General features: G+C 35.6%; 1 protein-coding gene across 1 annotated transcript; it reads right to left on the bottom strand.

Annotated features, from left to right (window-relative positions):
- Positions 1-749: 749 nt before the first annotated feature.
- On the bottom strand, positions 750-2,734 carry LOC145103303 (proteasome subunit alpha type-1-A-like). Its single transcript, XM_079040858.1, has 2 exons — positions 2,253-2,734; positions 750-1,397 (listed from the first exon to the last, which is right to left on the bottom strand). The coding sequence occupies exons 1-2, from the start codon at positions 2,601-2,603 to the stop codon at positions 933-935; spliced, it is 816 nt and encodes a 271-aa protein (XP_078896984.1). The 5' UTR covers positions 2,604-2,734; the 3' UTR covers positions 750-932.
- Between the last annotated feature and the right edge of the window lie 19,953 nt (positions 2,735-22,687).

The raw sequence follows: 22,687 nt of genomic DNA, 5'->3' as shown, positions 1-22,687 counted from the left end.
AGATGATGTCCTATAAAAAATGGAAAAATATTGTGAGAATAAACATGAATGAGTGTGTTTTTTCAGATGATATGACTGTTAACATCTATCTCTCATATCCATTCTATTGAGATTCATGATATCTATAGATGTTGACAACATCGTTTAAATTAATAGATTGAAGTTCACATTAAAAGTATCCATAATGGTGAGTTTAATGGGAGAGTTGAACGAGATGGCAAGTCTATGTGTCATTCAATGGATGAAAATCTATCATTATAAGATGCCACATTGACATTCAATGAATTTGGAGGTCAATGGCCATTGAACTCTTCAATGAGAAAAATGAAAGCTTTTAATTGTTAAATATTTACTATAAGTTACATTTTGTAACATTCTATTGAACTTTATAGAGTTTCATGCATTGTAAGAAAAAAATAATAGAATTGTATTGATTTTAGAAAGATGATGTGTCAATCTATTGAAATCTATAAAGTTCAACACATTGTGGATGTCTAAGGAAATACAATTCATCAAGAATGCAAGGGAAATAAGACCATCTCTATTGGGTAAAGATAATGATAATGCAAATATTATGCATGCAAAGGTTGAAAACTTGAAGTATAGCATAAAAATTATTTCCGATATATAAATAAAAAAAAACCTATAAAGTTCACATGATTGTCTCCATTTACTTCACATTTTTTAAGTATATAGTAGTTAACTGATCTATAAACTTAAACTCATAACCCAAAAGTTATAAAACCTCGTTTGACACACCAATCAGGCTTATATAAGTTTAAATGAGAGTTCAGATTCTTTAGAAAAGGTTTCATCATTAAAATAGAATCTCAAAAGACAAAAAAAAAAACCACAAATAAAAAGCTTCCAACAAGTAAAGTAATCATCTCAATTGATCACATATTCTAAAACAAAACAAACACCTCCACTTCTCAAATATCCATCGGAGCAGCCTCTTGCTCCACTGCAGCTCCTCCCTGGTCAGCAGCAGCACCACCAGCCTCCTCTGCAGCAGCACCACCAGCCTCTTCACCGGAAATCTCAAACTCATTAATCAACCCCTGTACAGTCGCCTGATCCAAAATACTAAAAGCTTCCCCTACACCAACCACCGCCACTGTGCACACACTGCTGGTGAGTTTTTCACCTTGCAAAGTCTCTCTAATGGCAAAAAGTGCATCCTTGATGAGGTCATCACGTGTTGACCCCGTGAACTTTTCAAACTTGCGTTCCAAGTAAGTCTTTGCAGCTTGTGAGCGGGACCCGATGGCAAAAGCTTGGTATTCAAAGTAATTGCCGCTAGGGCAGTTGTAGTAGAGGTGGGCCCCGGATTCATCTAACCCCGCCACCAGTAGACCAACACCGTATGGGCGTTTCCATGACCTTTGAGTGCACACCTGTCAAGATTTGATTGGTGTAAGAAATTTGATGTGTAATCTTTTGAAGGAATGGAATCTGTTGAGAAGATAAAATTAAGCAAACATGGAATTCAAAGGATTCAAATTTCAATCCATTTGGTATCCAAACACACAATGGAATGGAATCTTGAATTCCATTACAACTTTCATTTTTTATGAATGTAACAAGGTTAAACTCATATATGATACTAACTTATATACTCAAGGGAAACCTATGGGATTTTGAGCAAAATCAACTATAAACTTCTGCACTCCATTATTATAAAATGGAGTATGCTTTAAGTTCTACTCTCCAAAATTGTCAGATGTGTAAAATGGAGCAATAACTTGTTAACAAAATCATGTTTAATAAAGAAATCATTTTTACAACATTGCTAACAGAGCAAAGTATCTATCATGTTCATCTCAGATGCAGGTTATCATCAAAGTAGAAGTTTATACTCAACCAGATATCCAAATTCTAAATAATAATTGAAAATACATCGAGCTCAAGTTTACTACTCATAGCAGAATGTATCATTAACCTTCAAGATTTATGAAGGGAGTTCTGAAAGAGGATGATGGGGCAATATAGTTGGGATAACTTTCTATCCACCATCAGCATTGCAAATTTTACATATGGACAAAAAGTGAGTTTTCCATGATTTGCCTCTTATACAAAGTTTAAAAGGTGTGTGAAATTAACAATGTCATTATAAGTCATTTTTCATGATCAATTTGACGATTAATTGGAAGAAGTAAAGAGAAACTTCGGGAATTTCCCCTAAGTAAACCCTAAAAAGTGAAAGCATTTTAAATGAATACAGATATACGAAGAGTGAAATTTTTGGGGACCTGAGCTTTGTCGGCGAGCTGAACAACTAAACGGCCAACAGGAAGAGGAGACTCGTAGGTATAACCGTAATTGATACACTCGGATCTCATGTAACGGGACAGAACACGGCCGTCAGCGGTGAGACCAGCGATGGCGACGCCGATATGGTCGTCGACCTTGAAGATCTTCTTCTGATGCGATGAAAGTTCCGAATTAGCTTTATTGACGCAGGCGAGAACAACATGCGTCTTGGATCGGAGACCAATGGCCGCGGATCCTTGCTTTACAGCCTCCATGGCGTACTCGACCTGAAACAACCGCCCCGCCGGCGACCATGTTGTGACGTCGGTGTCGTACTGGTTTCTAAACATCTTTATCGATCAAATAATGTTTTCAATCGGAAAACTATCTCTCTGTTGGTGAGTGTGTTCGTTTGTGACGATGAACTCTTGCGAGGGTTAAGGAGGGGCTTTTCTTTTTCTTCAAGCCAGTGTTTTGAGAAAAAATGAAAATTTATTTAGTTTTATTTTTTTTCTCGTTAAAATATCCATAAATGGTCCCTATAGTTTATAAATATTCATAAAATATCCTAATGTTTATTTGGTGATTTTATGAAAAATCCCTATGGTTTCAATTTTTATCATGGTTGGTCTCTCACCAATATTAAAACACATTTATACCATTTTTTGTTTGATTTTATATTTCGTTTAACTAACTTTATGTTAAAAAAAAATTAAACCCCTCCATCCCTAACCATTTCTTACCCTACCCCTTATAATATAGCCCTTTTTATTCCTTCCTTTCCTTGTCGTCAACAGGTGCTTCCCTTTCCTCCTTCTCCGACAACTAAAGAACGAGCACAACAATTATCCCTTTCTTGAAGTTGGTGGAGATCAAGATCAGAATCGATAGAAAATGACGCATGTCTCCTTTGCCGAAACTCGGACGAGCAGGTCACCGAAGAAAACACATTATCGATCTTCTCACCCCACCGACCCCCTCTTCTCGATTCTTAAAACGGGGGCTACCAAACACACATGGATGATTTTCTTGTCGAAAATCAGATTCGAGACCCACTCACTTATACTTTGGTTCGGGACCCACCTACAATTTGATTGGAGATGGAGAAGATGGATATGTTGGTATGATATGGTCACTACCCCATCGAGCATCTATTAGCAACTTGAAGCAACACAATCGAAACCCCCAAATCCCTTCGTGTATTTTCAAGATGATCGAAATCCATCTTTATATCTGCATTATCAAGAAACATCCAAAATTCCCAACTCCATGATAGAAGAATCATTGATGAGAGAAAAACTTGAACCAACTTTCATTTTTAGGAAGTCAGTGGTCGTTTAGAGCCTCGAATACAAAGGCAGTGGTCATCTTAAAGCCTCTAATTTAATCGAAGGCAACTTGTGCATAATTCTGTGTTTTTGGGTTGTGATCTATTGTTGGTAAACTCTCGCGGAGTTATAGGGTTTTGATTGAACGAGCAGTGGTGATGAAGGTGGTTTGCAGTGTTGACGGAAGTGAGGGGTAAAGGAGGTAATGTCTTGGAGAAGAATGATGATGTGGGTGAAATTTAGACATATGATGGAGCAAAAACCTCTTGCATGTGTGGAAATTTTTGAATGAACAAAAGCAATAGTTAGAGAAATTTGGGAGCATATGCGAGTGGTGCAACTTTGTCAACAACAATAGGTGAATAAAATTTGAAAACAATTGGAATTCAAAGTTGGGACACATTGATATTAAAAGTGTATCCTTAGAAGGATGTCATCCATTTTAGAAAAAGGGGAAAGTTGAGTCCCCGATTTATTAGATCTTTTCAGATTCTGCAAAGGGTTAGTAAGGTTGCTTATCATCTCGAATTACCAAATGAACTCCAAGGCATTCATAATGTCTTCCATGTATCCTATTAAGAAAGAAGTTATTCAATGAGACGCTGTAAGGTCTGCAAATTCTGGTTAGACATTTTAAGGATTATAAATTATAAATATTTGTTTTATCGAATAATTAAATCTTCGAATAAGGTAATCGTAAATAAATAAGAATCCTTCATACACAATACGAGTTATATAAATGATATTTTTATATTGTGTACATGTTTTATGAACATATATTATGGGCTTATAATATTTTGTTATAAAACATTATTATTACAAATTTAACGAATTACGTTAAATAAAATATTATTTAGAATAAATAATCTTAACGGAAGTTGTAGTGGTCGTGATGAAGATTTTTTGTGTATAAAGAACACTCAAGTCTGACTTCGTATAAGGAAGTTATGATTTTTCAAAGTTTCACGTTCAACCCTTTACGACAACGTGTGTCATAAAATATGAATCAGAGATAGGTTGCTTATTAGCCAAATTATTCTAAATGAAAGTCGTAGTAATCAAAATTATGAAAGTGTGCACATAAAGAACATCTAAATTTGTCTTTCTATGAGGAAGTTATGAATTTTCAAAGTTTCGGTGCAACATAGTACAATAGTGTGCGACATAGAAATTGAAATTAAAATCGGTTGATTGTTAGCCAAAACAATGTAAATGAGAGTTGAAAATCTTGTAAATAAGAATATGTCGATATAGAGATAGTCAAGAACGGAGTTCGTGTGAAGGATTTATGACTTTCGCACGGATTTTAACAATATAATCTCTATAAAAGTATGAATTTAAAATATATTAAGAATTAGCTGTTGAGATCTAAAGGAAAGTTGTAGTACTCAAAATACCTACGCGTGAATATAAAGAACTGATGGGTTTTTTAGGTAACAAAAATCATATTTTTGGCGAAAAACCTAAAACCCTAAGTTCGCATACACCCTAAAGGATTTATGTTCTCACTATGATATGCAAACAACAATTTGAATTTAAGAACCCTAAAGTACATTGATATTTTAGATTTAGGAGAAGGGATAATATAAAACATACCTTTTAGTTACTTTTGTAAATAAACTAGTAATCCTTCTTTGTAGAACTTTAGAAAACTAGCACCAAAAATCTCGTGCCTCTGATGGCTCACACCGAGACCCTAGCAGTTGGAGGCTATTGAAGATAGAGGAGTAAAAGGTATAATTTTCGGCTATAGGGTTTCTTGGAACAGTGAAAATTGAAATCCTTAATCCATGGGGTATTTATAAGGCTTAAGGAGGTGTATAAAATGTTGGTTTCCTTTTGAATGACCCTAACCCTTTTCTTTCCCCCCAAGCATTCCTAAGCTTCCTAGAAGCCCTAGAAAAACTCCATAAATCCCATAGAACTGTCCACCCTCCAAGGGAGGTTATAGAATCAGTCAATGTTCAACTTTTAGACATTGACAAATTTAGTCATTCTACTTTTAATTAATCAAATTAATCCCAAAATTAAATTCCAATTAATTTCTTATTAACTCTTAATTAAATAATATAATTTCTAATTAATATATTTTTTTATTTCTAATTAATTTATTAATCATATATCAAATTAACAAATCGTCATTTCTCTCCAAAAAAAACATTCCAGTCAACTACTAGGTTTCGGGGAAACCTAAAAGGACTTTGCTAATAATTTAAGTTTATAATAATTTAATTAATGGCTTAGACACCTAACGCAACAAGAACACTGAACATGGAGCTTGTATGCAAATTTATAATTTTTCGAAGATTGTGAAAAAAATACCTACGAGGCGATGACGTGGCGACACCAAAGTGCGGCACGTGGCAATACGACAACCTCTTCTCCTAACCGAACAATCGACATGGCACAACGACAACCAAACATGTGGTATCACCTGGGACATAACACGTCGCCTGGGCACGACGTGCCCATGTCAATAGCGCGACACGCTTTCGCTCCATGTAGCCTATAAATAGATGACAAATTCGCCTCATTTCTCACACAAAATCCTCCAATTCTCTCTGTAAACTCTTTTCTGACCTCGAGCCTAATATTTTAGAGTTTGTGAGCATTTTAGCAAGTCTCTACAACGATAAAAAGTCCAACAGAAAGAAGTGTTCGGTGTCGAAGTTCTGCCTGCGACTTTCCGACTTTTTACTAGAAACTCTGTAAGTTAATTGCACTTACTATGTTTTAGGTGTAACTTATATTTATATTCATATCCATTATTATGAATATATAAATAAGATTTATCAGTGATTCCATTCAAAATACTAATTGATCTACTTACGTGAGTGATGTCTAGGCTAGATCTAGTAAGGTGTTTAAAGTGGATTTTCCAAACAGTATACTATGTATACTAAGCGGACCATGTATCTGATATGATCTTACATGTTTGTTCCTTACTTGATAGAACTTGAAGTATTTCGTGGAAAATTAAATAATCCATAAATAATTTATTAAGCTTATAAATACGAACGAATACTAAAGCGTGTTAATATTCATATTTAGATTGTATAAAAGGGATAAGCTGAAATATTAGCCGATGAGCTAGCTTTCCCGTTGATATTCCACCTCAATCAGGTAATTGCATAGTTATTTTCATGAACATGATTTTAATACAAATATTTATTAAAAGTATTTAATATATGTGTAAAGTTTATATGTGAATCATGTGCTTATTAACTGGAATATGTGTTAGATGCATACTTAATGACATACGTTGTGCATACCAGATATGGTTCTATATGTATTAAGATATATATATATGATATTAATAATAATAGAAGTATTACTATAAGAAGATAAAAGTATGTTAATACCTAATACTTTGTATTAAATATGTACCCTAAATTAGGATAGAGTTGCCCAAACAGAGTTGGTATTGGGACTTGTTTACATCGATCATAGTTTAGTTTAGTTTCTAAAATAAGACGTATAAAGGATGTTTAGATCCAATTAAATTAGATAATACTATAGTCATACCCCATATCACGAGAATATCATGAAGACTGTGTTGACATCGAATAGTGAATTGGTCTAGTTACAAACTAAGGTTTGTCAAGGACATTTAATTCAACTTAAGTTGAAAGAGTGTTAGTTAAACCCTGTATTGTAAAGATATTACATAGGCAGGAAATTTGTGTTGATTATAGGTGTTGTAATAGACTAAGACCCAAAAGAGATTCTTAGTTCAATTAAGATTGGATATTAGGTAACATCAAATTAAGGGTGCATGTTAGATGGAAACGGAGAGTAGAACTCTATTCGATGACACTGATGATTTGGTCGGGTACGGATTACGTACTGGAGTACTATATTGGTATCCTCCCTCCTTTTTCGACAACCATAAATGGTGTGTATGTTTTAGACAGCCAAAAATGATGTATTTGTTTTAGACAGCTAGAAATGGTGTGTTTGTATTAGACAACCAGGAATGGGGTGTCTATATCCGACAATCGCTAGACGTCTGGTCATTTGCTGGAGTAGGATGACAACCATTGAAAAAATCAGTCCTATGGAATCACTAACAGACTCATAGTCTATAGGTGTTAATGAACTACATGTTCAGTTGATGTACTCCATTCCCCCTCATGGTTTCCTCTATTGATTGGCGCTTGTTGCCAAGGACTCCCCGAATCAGTATAGTCAACTCGTTGCTTACAGTGATCCATCAGGATAAATCTTATATGATCACTATTATAGGATCAGTATGTGAGGATCGTCGGGATAGGTAATTAAAGGTAGTTTGTATTATAGATATTTATGATGTGTTGTTGTTTAACAAATGGTTTTGGAAGTAATTGATTATGGATTAATATCATAATAACATTGTGGGATTGAAAATCTCATGTATCTCACCAGCTTTCCAACATGACCTACTCAATTTATATGCATCACAGGTCGTGGTGTTAAGATTATTGAAGATATGAATATGATGTTGAGTGATTGAAGAGAAGACATGCAACAATATTCAGGACCGTTAGGTCTTTATGTTGTAACCTATGTACTGTATTGATTATGGCATTCTTGAGTTTGAGATAATCAATTGTACTCAAAATATTTTAATATACTGGGATTTTCCACAAACTAAGATATTATGATTTTTTATACGTAAAGATTTTCTTTTTGGTTCTGAAAAGTAAGGGATGTCACAATTAGTATTAGAGCATTAGTTTAAGCAAACTACAAATTATGAGGGTTTCTAGACTTAAACTTAGATTGTTAAATGAGGATAGTGAGGCCTGTGTCTAATATATTTTAGGTTGTATACCTTAATTGACACAAACACTAGAATACTTTAGGGTATTTGCCTTAATTGATATTATGTGCTAATAAATTATTATATAATATGATTTTGGTTGAATACCTTACTTGCTATTAGGTGCACTGATATACCTTAAGAGAGACGCCTTATATGCATGGTTGCAGAAATCGGGATTAATCGGTGATTAATCGTTTGGCGTTCTCCAACCGTCGATGATTAAGGTATTAATCGTAAATTTAGGATTAATCAGATTTGACGGGATTAATCGGTCTTACAGGGATTAATCGGTAAAAAAAAGTAAACAAAAGTCAAAAAAAGTAAAAAAATGTCAAAAAAATCAACTTTTCTTTTACTCCAAAATTTTCAAAATTTCAAATATTATACCAAAATGTTCATATTTTCGTATTTTCAAATTTTCAAATTACAAATTTTCTTGTTTTCTAATTTTGAAGTACTTGTTTTCCTTAAGATATATTAATATTTGATTAATTTTAATATTTTATTAATAATCTATGGTCCTCGATTAATCCTCACCAAGACCGATTAATCCCTTAACACCAGTCGACCGTCGAGCTACCGTCGAGCGATTTTTTCAACCTTGTTTATATGATAATATGTGATAAATCATAAATAATATAGAATGTCTTAGGTTGCTTACCTAGATTTCTATTACTTGAAGAGATGTAAGGTATGTTGCCGACATGGATTTGGAAATTTTATGTACAGGATTCTAAACGTATACTTATTGTATTAGAACTGGCATATAACTTTTCGAGAGAATAATGTAACATTCAAGTTTTGGTATGTTTTCTTTTAGCCATTTAATGCAAATTCTTGTCATTTTGGTCCTTGGCTAGTACACAGGGTATACTCTATGGGTACGCTTAGCGTACTAGCTATATGCTGGTCGCGGGCATCACCTATGTACGTACGATTTGGGCAAACCCTTAGAAAGAAAAGAACTTAAATCAAAATACTTAATAGCATGGCGATACATTTATACAAAACTTCTACCCCGAACACACGCAATGGAGCCGTAGACAGTAAAGTGAAATCCAATCCACAAAATAATTTGATCTATGGACAACATCTTTTATAGATATTCACGATATGTTCCCTATGGTAACTGAGTTCATGAATTATGGCCAACAAACAGTACGAGCTGCAAGGTATATTGGTCAAGGTTTCATGATTACCTTATCACACGCGAATCGTTTACCTGTAACTATTCAATACCCCTACGAAAAATTGATCACATCCGAGCGTTTCCGCAGACGAATCCACTTTGAATTTGATAAATGCTTTTTAGGATTTGCACCATATTTAAACCTCATTATATCACCCCCTTGGACATGTTTGACTAGCCTCCACCTCCCTTTACCCTAAAAATGAAACCCTAAGTGCTTTTTGGTGAGTTTTGAGCTTGAAAGTGTGTTTGTTGGTGTTTTGTGTCACACCCCCAAACCTGAACGGCGGAAACATTCGGGGGCAGAGGACGTCATGTGCAGTATTATAACAATTGAATAGTAAAGACGGTAAAAACAACCATCATATACATAATTGAAAAAGTTACATCGTTGTAAGCATTACATGCTTCCAAAAGTCAATTACAATATGATGTTCAAAAAGTTTGTTTAACACCTTAGTGTCAAATCTTCAAAAGTTGTTGATAACCTGTTTTTACCGATTTCCTGATAATACAAGTTATTTGAGAAAAAGTGTCAACATTTAAGTTGGTGAGTTCATAAGTATTTGCATGGAATGTATGCCATTCAATGAGTTGAAATCACGTTTATTTCCAGAAAATCCGGTATTTTCTATAAAATGAATTGTAAACTGTCCGTTTGTAAACTAATCGTATCTATCCCGGAAAATCCTATATTTTCCGTAAAAAATGGACTGTGGTCTTATATATTCCAAGACTGAAAAGTACAAGTATATATGTCATACTTAGTTTTGTAACATGTAGTTTTATTCGAAAATAAAACCATTTGAAGAACTGTGTGATTACGTAAAATAATTATAATATCGATTTTACATAAAAATAACGTATTGTCGTTTATCATGTGAGTTTTCATAACTGTGCTATTAATGAATTGTCTACCTCGACGTTCTTCAGGCATCGAGATGATATGACATTTGTCACCCATAATCTGTCGGTCTGACTGTAGCTAGTAGTCCGGGTGTGGGATCATCAGTCTCGTATAGATCTATACACAAGTATCACTCTCTCCAGGAGGAGACTCTGGTTATAAAACATGACTTCCATGGATACCTTTGGTAGGTACAATGAAAACGAATGACTCACAAATTTGTAACAAGTTACGTGTTTTGTAATGAAAATGTTCGTACATGAAATTGTTATTCTGTTTGTTACGTTTATAATATAAAAATAATCGTATTTTTATATAATCATTTCCTTGCCCTGAAAAGGTAAAATAATGTGAATGTAACCCAAACTATACCTATTATAGTTTAAAAGTAATGTTTCGTTGAAAATGATAACCGTTTCATTTTAACGTATTTTGCATGTAACTGTTTGTAAACTTGGTAATAAAGTTGTTCCGTATGTTTGATATTTCTACGTAAAGATACTTTAACATAATATAAAACAATAATTTGTATATTAACACAATTTCTTGTGTTTTACTTGTATTCTCCCCCTAAAAACAAGAAAAGTTATGAAAATGTAGGGGTATGAACTCACCTAGAGTCTAATAACGACGTTGATAATGGGATAGGAAACAGTGAACTTTGATTTAGAACACGTAACGATAGCCTTATCCTAATGTTTAAACACATGTTAATGTGTGATTAAGATGTTAATAATCATAAACAATGTGAACAGTTTCAATAGTTCAGTGGCAAATAGGGAATGAAAAAAGTTTAGTGACTAAATGTGAACAAAGTCGAAAGTTTGTTATCCTTTCATGTCATTATCCCTTTCCTATATGAGTAAAATATAGAAATTAAACACTTAGCCATAAATTCTTAATATAATATCTTTAAGATTTTCCTTCGCTTGAGCTATGTGTATTCCTAAGCCTCTTTCTGGATTATGTTGACTACTTAAACTAAGACCGTACATCTTAGTAAAATCCATCTGTATCATAATAGTTAATTCGTATGGAACAAGGACCGTCAAGTATAAGTTCAAGATCACATATTTAAACGAGTTGACATCCCGCCACCGGTTGCTAGCTATAACCATCTGCTGACGAGTCGCGCTTGGGCGTTGAGGTTTCCTTCACTAATTTTTCTTCACGATAAAAAACTTGGTGTGGGCTTAATTTCAACACAATCTTTCAGTGTTGGTGTAGAGGTGTTCATCATAGTTCGGTTACGAGATCTCGACCTTGATTACATTCGTTATGGTACAACTATGGAATATGAAGTATATGAACTCCTTTTATTGGGGAATGAACAAATTGAATTTTCGCAAAGTTAAAAGGATGTAATTTAAAATGATGTAAATCATTATAAAATAATCCCACTAAAATATAAGTAATAAACATATTGTTGCGACTAGAAATATGAATATTTTATATAAGTAAAATATTATTTTTACAAACCTTGGTAAAAAAAAGTATATATTTTTTTGTTTTTTTTGTTAAATCACAAAAGGTAAACCGAGTCCAAACCTAAAGAGCTCACCAACAATTCGTTTTTGACGTATTTTAAACTTGTATTCTCAAGGAAGTAGAGCAAAGAAGTTCCAGAGCAGGACTTATGGCATCATCCTTTTATATTAATTATTTTTTCTCGCAACACTTCGCTACTATGAAGTTATGTAATGACTCTTATGTCAATGTAAGATATTTTGGAATTATGTAATCGTGAAGCCTTTTGTATTTTATAATGTTCATGTATGCTTGACTATGATATTCATTGGCGTCGCACCTCCCCGGTGTTTCCGCCGTCGGCTGGGGGTGTGACACTAACCGACTCCCTTGTAGTGTCCTATATATAAGCGATGTTAGTTAGAGAGAGAGAGAGAGAGAGAGTATCTTTTGTGAGGTTCTTAGATTGTTGTGTTCATTCGATACCTTGTTTTATGATCATGATTTCAATCTTGTAGAATCTATTCAAACCTACATGTAGTATCAGAGCATGAATTTCTTTGAGCTCTTTTCAAATCCCTGAATATGTTCGTGTTCTTCGAGTTTTTTGTTTTCTACTTTGAATTTCTAAGATTTGTTCCGCATTTTTCAATATAATTGCAATTTGATATGAAATTCTTTGTTCAAATCACTCGTTTCAGTTTGAAATCTATTTTTCTCATTGATTTGATTCTTACTCAAAATTTTATTTGAAATCATGTCAAAAGAGGATGTTCATGATGTATTTTCAAATTATCCAGTAGTTTTGGATCATCTACTTGTATACTAATTCCGTTTCCAGAAGACTATGACGTTTAGGTATTACACTTTGATGATTATATCTTTGGAATTGAAGGCCATGTATCATACATTTGGCATTCAATTAACAAAGGTACTCATAAATGTTCTAAGACGAAGGAACATGTTCTTAATCTTGCTGATTATAGCGGTCTATGTAAAAAACATAAGGATCCTTCTGTTGAAGAAAACGAGAAGATAGGAGGTGATCTAAAGGCTAAAAGAGATCTACGTTTCACTCTTCCACTAGACACATTCAGACTTGTAAGCTCTTTGCCAACTACTCATATGGAAGATATTGAAGGAACTTCACTCAGGAGATGTTGATCAAACTCATTCCATACAAACATTACTTTCTAAGTTTGGTTCACTTCGATAGAAGACTGGAGAGAAAATTGATCAAGTTGCGAGTAGGTTCAATCATCTACTTAGCAGAATGTTGAAGTATGAGTTGAGAAGACAAACAATTGAAGAAAAGGTTACTTTCATGAATAGTCTACATTCTGAATGGAAGATGATAATGTCAGCTGTGAAGGCTCATGAACAATTTAAGAACTATTCATTGGCACAAGTTATCAGAATTCTGAAGATTCATGAAGATGAGGTGATGGAGAATGCTAAGTTAATTTTTTTATGCAGGTCTATTGGCTGTGGTTGCAAAGGAAGAAAGTGCAAAGGGAAATAAATCAAAGGTTACTATTGATGATTCTACCTTAGATGCAACTGATGAAGAATTCACAAGCTAAGAGAAAGCCCTCATGGTCAGTAATCCAATGGAGTTCTTCATGAAAAATATCTCAAAATTTAAAGAAATAATGCGAGGACTGGTGGTGGAGGGAATGGATACAAAGGAGGAAAATCATATTCTGAGAAAAACAAAAGTGAAGGACTTAAGAGTTTTCAACAAGAATAAGAGAAGAAAGAAAAGAAGTTATTAGGAGATTCAGGATATGATTGAAACTATTGTAATGGGATGAATCACTTTGTGAGAGAGTGTATGTTGCGAAGGAAAATGGGAAGAAGGATAAAGAGAAGGATGAAGCTTACTATATTGAAAAGATTGAAGACTTGAAAAAGCTGAAGATTTAAGGGAAGACATTGGTTGTTGAGGAAGGAAATAATGATGACGGAAACATTAAGGTCTGGTCAACTAACTCAAAAGATGAGGATGTTTGTAGACCTACTCATGGATCTTGTTTTTCTGTTAACAATTTCACATGTGTGAAGGATGGGAAATGCTTGATGGTGAAGAGTGTCAGTTCTGAGGATCAGGAAGGTTGTTCTGAGAATGGTGGACTATCTGATGGTGAAAATTCCTATGCTTCGTGTTTTTTTGCAAAGAGTACAGGAGAGAATATGGAAGCATGCAACAAGGTGACATATAAGGTACACTCTATTTGTAAATATTTAGATACTCCTGTTTATCAATATAGTGATGAATTGATTGAATTATAAGATAACATCTATGAATTAGGTGAAAGACTAAGATGTAATAGATTGAAAGTATCTAATCTTGATGATGATCTTAGCTGGTGCCAGTTTTGGAATGAGGAAAGGAGAATTAAGATAGAGCAATTGGAATTAGATATTATTAGAATAAAAATGATGTTCGTATTTGGAATTCGGACAACCGAATGCTCATGAAGCAAAGTAATATTTTTTGTCAAGCTGCGGAATGATTATATAGACATATTTCTCAATTATATTTAAACTGCGAAATAGTTGATGAAATGCACCAAAAAATGCTTCCATTCTTAGAATATCATGAAGAGGAAATTGATGTTGAATGCTATGAATGTGAATCTTTATTATATTTTAATCAATCCTTAAGTGATGCTTATAGGGTTTGTTTAGAAAATGTTGAAGAATTTTTGAAAAATAAAGAAATAAAGAATATGTTAAAAGACGAGGTAACTAAAGATGATAAGAAACAAATTAAAAAGAATTCAAATGAACAATATAACTTGTTGTGTGAGAAATTGAATTCAAAAGAGTATCGTAATGGTGAGATTAACTCCGATTTTGATGAAAGTGTAATGAGTGAAATCTCTATTAAAGATGAAGTTGATTGATCTCATTTTGTAAATTATGATGTTGAACCAAAAAGGAATTCAATTTTTGAAGATTCAATTAAATTTGAACGATTTGTTGAGAATGATGGAATTAAAAATCTGAAAGAAAAAGTTGTTGTTCTTCGAAGAGTCCAAAAGTTGTCCAAATCAAGTCTTTGTTATGAAAAGACTGGAAAAAAAAAACTAATACCATTGACTTGACTTCTATTATGAAGACTGATAATGTTGAGTCTTGCGATAATCATTTTTGGTATGAACTAAGAGATAATGGTGAGGAAACAATAGGTCTTTCGGAGAAAACTTCTTGGAGAGTAACTAATAGATATATTTCTGAACCCTTAAATGTTATCTCAATTTCACAAGTTGATGTAAAAGATTATGATTCTAAAGATACAAAATCTATTTCAAAGGAACAAAATGTGTCAAATGATTTGAAAGGTAAGTCAAAAGTGAATAATCAAAATAATCAAACCAACAAGGGTATAAAAGAAAAGATCAAGGCTTGGTGTAAGATCCATAAAATTCATGAAAAATTTAAACTTTTAAAACCATTACACAAATCATCATTGTTTACAGATGTAACACCCCAAATATTTCAACAAATTTAAACTTTTCAAAACAACCCTTTTACTAATAAAAGTGTTTACAAAATCATTGTATCCAAAACATTATTTAAAATCACTGTTTCCCAAGATCATTACATAAAATCAGGATTTGTACGTCACACCTTCGCCTTGATATGATTCTCTGAAGTACCTAAAACCATAAACCAAACTGTAAGCGCAAATCTTAGTGAGTTCCCACAAAGTACCACCACACAAACATATAACATATACCAACAAACAACATACTATGGGTCCTATCAACCATAGGGTTGGAATACGCCATGCCCTCAACGATCGGGTTGGAATGCCAACATACTATGGGTCCAGTTAACCATCGGGTTGAAATACCCTAGGCCCTCAACCATCGGGTTGGAATGCCAACATACTATGAGTCCAATCAACCATCAGGTTGGAATACCCCAGGCTCTCAACCATCGAGTTGGAATGCCAACATTCTATGGGTCCAATCATCCTCGGGATGGAATACCCTCGATCCCATTCAACCATCGGGTTTGAATCCCCCGCCCTATTGGCTTACTCACAGAGTAGTGAAGCCTCAGCCACCGACCAAACATGTGCACGTATAACATATAATCATATAACAGTCTATAAACAAACAAAAAAATCTACAGATCACAAAGCATAACAACATTCTATCTACCAAGATACCGATCTAACATATCATATAAGCATAGCAACATCCTATCTACCATGATACCGATCTAAAATATCATAACAACACAGTAGCATGCATAACAAGATATCAATCCAGTGGGCCGACATTGGTGCCTTTGAACCTTAATTATAGTGAGGACAAATCACCTCAATCCCCTGATACGCAAATGACTGCTTGCACCATCGAACCGGATAACCTTGCGCCAACTAACAACAAAGAAATCCAATTAATAATTATGCCATAATCCATTAACCGTAGTCTCAAATCATAAGTCCCGACTCCTAGGGTAAAAGACCATTTTACCCTTTCCTTAATGGGCCCAACTAAAACTTGGTCTAAGGCCCACTAATGGCCCAATAACACAACTCGAGGCCCAAACCAAACCTAAGGCCCACTCAAAGTTCTGAGGCCCAACCAGGGCCCAAACAGATAATTCATAGCCCAAAGAAACAACCCAGCCCAACCAAAGCCTATTCCAAAAGAGTCCAAGTCTAAGAAGCCCAAAAACCCACTAACCATAGGAACGCACAACATTCATTGGTTGTACGCATGACGTTCCCGACAACTTCCAAATTTTTAATCCCTTAAGCCCAAACGTTCAAAATCTCAGAATAGCTCAATATAAGTGACTTAATACATAAAGTTGAAGGCTTTAAGCGTTTTCATGGCTTAATGAAGCCCCATCATCAAAGATGAACTCTAAAGGTCAAAAATCACTCCAAAATGTCTTAAAACTTCTTAATACCTTAAGACTTCAGTCAAAACTTCCAGATCTGATTCAAAGGGACTCTTAAGTCATAAAATTTCTAACTTTATGACTTAGCATAACTTAATGGGACTCAAATCCAAACCCTAAGTCCCAAACGTTCCCATGAACGCCATGTGTTCCCACCTATGTACCTGGTTTGGTCCAAAACCCTTCAAACTTCAAATGATCATAATTTTTTCATCCCTTATCCGTTTTTGACGTTCTTTATATCCACAGAAAGGGTAACGATAAACCCTACATTTCTATCAACTTAGACTTGCCTTAAAACATCCCGATAAAAAATCCAATTTCCATAAAAGCCCTGACTGACACTTTACCGAAATACCCCTAGTCTACAAAACACGAACTGAACACCTAGATCACCTTAATTACTTTACTCACACCTAAATGGGTCTAGTTCTCACATTTTTAAATGCCCTAAGCCTTGTAATGACCGATCATCAGGCCACAACCTTGAATTAGAAATCGATTCGGAACAAGGCGTTACAACTCTCCCTCCACTCGAATTAGATTTTGTCCTCGAAATCATTCCTTCCCAACCCACGCGCCAGGCGACTTGAGCGACACAACTATAATCTTGAGCAAAAAACACCCTATTCCCAAGGTGCCGAGCCTAGCCCTAGCAAGGCTCTTCAAACTTGAAAATGACCGAATCTTATAGCATCCTAGAATAATCTCATGCAGGATTGCAACAACTTACTCTACCTGAAATCTGAAGTCTCGAATTGGTCTGACTCCCTAACAGACCATCCATACTGACCCAATGCTAAAACCATGTCAATTGTCCATCAAACTATCTACTCGACTCATGATGATAACAATTCTATGAACACAATGAGTTACAAGATATTCATTTCCTTAACTACGGACCGATACACTGCTACTATAATTCTGAAGCCCCATAACTTGCTCGACCTTCACACAGGTAGAACCATTCCAAAGCAAAGTCACATAAGCCTTTTCTACCATCCGCATTGAAAACATCCCTATTTACACTGAACCCTTCAGCTGATGCCTTTGACATACAAATTTGTTAACCCACCTCTCCCTAAAATACAAACCTTACATGAATACACTCGTGATTCCCAATGCTAGTTTCCACCACAAATCCAAATCGAAAATGGAAAATCATGAAATTTTCTCATAATCCTTCCCAAAGACTAATGAGCATCCATTCATGAATCTGCCATGCGATTACAAACCACTGCTCTGACGAGCAACGATGGTAGATCCAAGAATTTTCGTATTGCATTCAACCCTTATCAGCTCAGGTGTACCCCCACCTGGAAAAACCACACGAGACCTTCATAAGGAGCTTTATGGTTTGCAACTTCAAAACCGATTCCCAACTCGATAATCAGACCCTTAACAAAAACTTGCAAACCAACAAAATTGTGATGCATACATTCCACAGAGACTTTCTGATACCTGACTAATACTACCAACAACCTTTAGCTACCCCATTTATCTGAACCAGCTGATTTGAGAGTTTTCTCCAATTCCATCAATATGCCATTACCGAAGGTACCACAAGCAGGAGAAATGAGAAATCATGATTTCTGGGCCCACAACCCATAAACACCCCTACTGGTAACAGACCATGGCCTTACCACGATGCACATTCTTAGAAAACCCAAAACCTCAATCAAACAAGGAAGAAATACCAGAGTTCCAATGAAACGACAACTCTCAAACACGACCAGAAGACAACCCCAGAACTATCGAAACAAGATCTTACACCTTGATTAAGGCTGAAAAGGTCCCACCAATACACACATAGCTCACCAAGGCTTTCCGAATACTGCCAAAAACCTGAGCCTGCTCTAAACCAAAATTTCACACCCCCAAATAGGGTAGACATACCCTGAGGCAAAAGAAACATAAAACATTCTGAACTACATAATAGGTTGAAACATTCCTTGAAATTTAACTGTCACCACTTGAATCTGTCGGAGAATCTTCGCTGAATGAGGAACCCAACAACCAATGGTCGAGGACAGAATGACACTTAATCTAGAGAATCAAAACCCACACTGAACTGAACATACCCGATTCCGGCAATGATTTACCGATCAACATCTGCCCAACTAATCTAAAAATAAAAATCCAAACAATGAACTGGCCATTTCTCAACGACTGATACTCAACTGGATAATCCCAGTTCTCCCCCACTTAGGGCTTGAACTACCACCCACTGGTTTAAAACCAAATCATAACTCAAACTGGCTTAAGCAGGGACCACCATTCCTAACCCTGGAATGAATAATATGATGGGTTTGAGCACTCTAACAACCTTATGGTGCACATGCAACCCTAAATGCTTTGGATCTATTTTTTCTCTAATTATACATGTAGTTTGATTTTCTAAAACATTGTCCTAACTAGCATACAAAGCATGGGTACTTGAACAACAAAAAACTAGTTAGATGACTTACTTCTTTTTGTAGCTTGTTAACTTGGACCTTTAAGTGCCTAGCACCCCAAGTGTGATGCCTCAAATGGTTCACAAAACACCACCAACAATGAAGGACTTGAGAGAGAGTGACTTGCAAAAAAATCGGCTCTTATGATCTCCTAGAACAACTAGTGCCGATTTTAGGAGCTAAGGGGCTTGTTTTATAGTCTGGTAAAGTCTAGGGTTACATCCATGTAAACCCTAATAGACATGAGCTTTCATATTACTTAGGCTCCATGGGTTAAACCTCCATGGACTATCCATGGACTTATAGCCCATCCTAAATAACCATTGGCCCACACTATAAGAATCATTGATTCACTAAATCAGTCCCCGTATATTTAATTAATCTCTTTTGATCACTAAACTAATTCCAAATTAATCCCTGACCATTACTAATTAAATAATATGATTTCACATTAATATATATAATATATTAATAAATTATAAATAACCTCTTCTCAAAAGTCCATCTTGTCAAATTGTTCCGGTGAAATGCAACCCAAATGGACCATGCTATTTTCAGGTCAAGTACATACTAAATATAGTTATGGACTTAGACACCTTATCCAACATAATACACGCAGGATAACCTTCCAGACAAGGATCAACCAATCCTAAGAGAATATTGATTTCAGCTGAAGACCTCTGAAAATTTTCCAATCATGACCTCTTATCATTAAGGTTTATACACAAAAGCATATGCAACCCTCCTTGCCTGCAATCCCAGCCGACAATTTGATACTTGTCCCGCTATAACCAAAGAATACGGACCCTTGAACACATCACAAAGCCTCCATAACACATCAATCCACCTGCGCACTCCTATGCTGACATATTGTCATCAAACTCCGCGATCAACAGACCCCCATGTTGGGTTTACATCTAATTTTTGAAAATCACAAGTTTGCTCACTCCTTCTCCGAACTCGGAAAATTGAAAAGGGCATAACCCTTGCCATATATAGCGACAACCCAATACGTCAATCAACCACTCAACTCCAAGCTGCAATCCCCAAGCCTATCATAACAACTGCTTCTTTCTTGAATCTTGCGACCCAGTGCACGGCCTTGAGAAAAACCCTCGAGACCTCCAAACTGACATACTCATATAGGAATGATCCATTCAAACTAAAATGATATCGCCACTGGGGCCCAAAAAAAATTAGCAAACCCATCCTCATGCATGAGCAACCATAACCAAAAGATCAACAGATACGGAACCAATGCCACGAACCATGATATCAAACCATGCTAACCTCTCCCGACCAGCCCTTTTAATCCCCAAAAATCTCCTTGAATCGAGTATGGATCTTGTGATTCTGGTAGTACGGGCCCAATACTACCTTCCACACTATCCATACTTTCTTCAAGGATCATCTCGGGTCCTCTAAGACCCATCCATAAAATACTCCCAATACCCGCTCCACAACGAAACAACCGCGCAAAATACTTCCTAGGCTCTACTAGGATTCCCACCCACCCCCTGCCATTAGCTGCTGAAGAACCCCGCCACCAATGTCATATAACCACTTCATGAATACAGTTACATGCAACAAAACTTAAATAATCCTTCGACTAAAGGACTCGACCCTACAACGGTTGGCTCAGACAAGAGCTGCATAGCAGGACCAAACCACTTATCCTAAGATCATTTAACCTTCAGTGCATGTAATTCAATGTATACATTTGATGGTTAACTCATAACGACATGGGTTCCACAAAGCACAAAGCAAGCAACATTCGAGCAGAGGAGCTTACTAGCACTAAGACACAACAAAATCAGACAGATCCTCATGTGAAACTCTTGATCTCTATATCCCAGCATCTCGTATACACGATCAACCTGACCTCACTCACTTAAGAGTGGAAAATAATACTCACGCTGACCCACTATGAACCCCACCCACTCTATGGAAACCACTACCTTCTCATCCAATAATGCAATTGGCCGACTGACCCCACACAACTCACCCTACCATTAGCTGCCACGTGACACTCCATTGGTGCTAGATGACTATCGCATGAATACAATCACATTCCCCACAGTTTAAACAATCTTAGGCTAAAAGATTGAATCCCACAATGATTGGACTCAGACAAGAGCTGCGAAACAGGACCAAAACCCTTAACCTAAGATCATTTAAACCATGTAGCACGTGACTTAGTGTATTCACTCAATAGCCAGTTCACACGCGAAAGAGTCATACAACAATCAATCATAGATTCTATAAGAGATAAGGCATCACATATCAGGAAATTCTATCATACAGCGCTCGAAGATCCCTAGCCTATCTCTAGCATGATGTTCTAACATATCACAAAATCAAGAAACAGTGTGGTAATTTGGGGTCTACTTACTGGCTCCGACTGATCGGACACATCACATCATCTTTTGGTTATTTTGAAAGCAACTTTGAATTTTTTTAAAACCTTTTCCTTAGTTTGAGACTGGATTCACACAAGTGTTCCTCCAATTCACTCAAACCAAGGCTATGATACCAACTTGTAACGCCCCAAATATTTCAACAGATTTAAAACAACCCTTTTATTAATAAAAGTGTTTACAAAATCATTGTATCCAAAACATTATTTAAAATCAATGTCTCCCAAGATTGGTGACATAAAATCAGGATGTGTATGGTCACGCCTCCGCCTTGCTACGATTCTCTGAAGTACCTGAAACCATAAACCAAATTGTAAGCACAAAGCTTAGTGAGTCCCCCCAAAGTGCCACCACACAAAAAAGATAACATATACCAACAAACAACATACTATGGGTCCAATCAACCATCACGTTGGAATACGCTAGGCCCTCAACCATCGGGTTGGAATGCCAACAGACTATGGGTCCAGTCAACCATTGGGTTGGCATACCCCAGGGCCTTAACCATCGGGTTGGAATGCCAACATACTATGGGTTCATTCATGTCACAACTAGGAATTTGATGCCTTGTAAACATTAAACAATGATAACAAATGTGAGCCAACAATGTGAAAGCGCTTATGATGCTTATTCAGTTCCAACAAAACTTCATCAAATACTTCATTCAAGCACTAAAAATAGTCAACAAAGAATTGGAAAACCATTGAAATCCCGGTTTAAGTCCATTTTGGGCTAGGATTTCCTTATTGGACCTAATGGATCAATAAGTTTCCAATTTAACTATCTTCAACCTAGAACCCTCAAATGGGCCCTAATTGGATCCATAAACATGAAACTTAATATTTTGGGCCTTATAAGCCTAAAAATGAACTAGGTTATCTTTAATGGGCCTTATTGGGTCACAACAAATTTAAATTAGCCCTAATTGGTCATAAAAATC

This window comes from Lactuca serriola, chromosome 4 (assembly GCF_051521515.1).
Source record: "Lactuca serriola cultivar US96UC23 chromosome 4, Lser_US96UC23_V15, whole genome shotgun sequence".
In the NCBI taxonomy this organism is placed as follows: Eukaryota; Viridiplantae; Streptophyta; class Magnoliopsida; order Asterales; family Asteraceae; genus Lactuca; species Lactuca serriola.
This window is presented reverse-complemented; position numbering and strand designations above follow the sequence as displayed.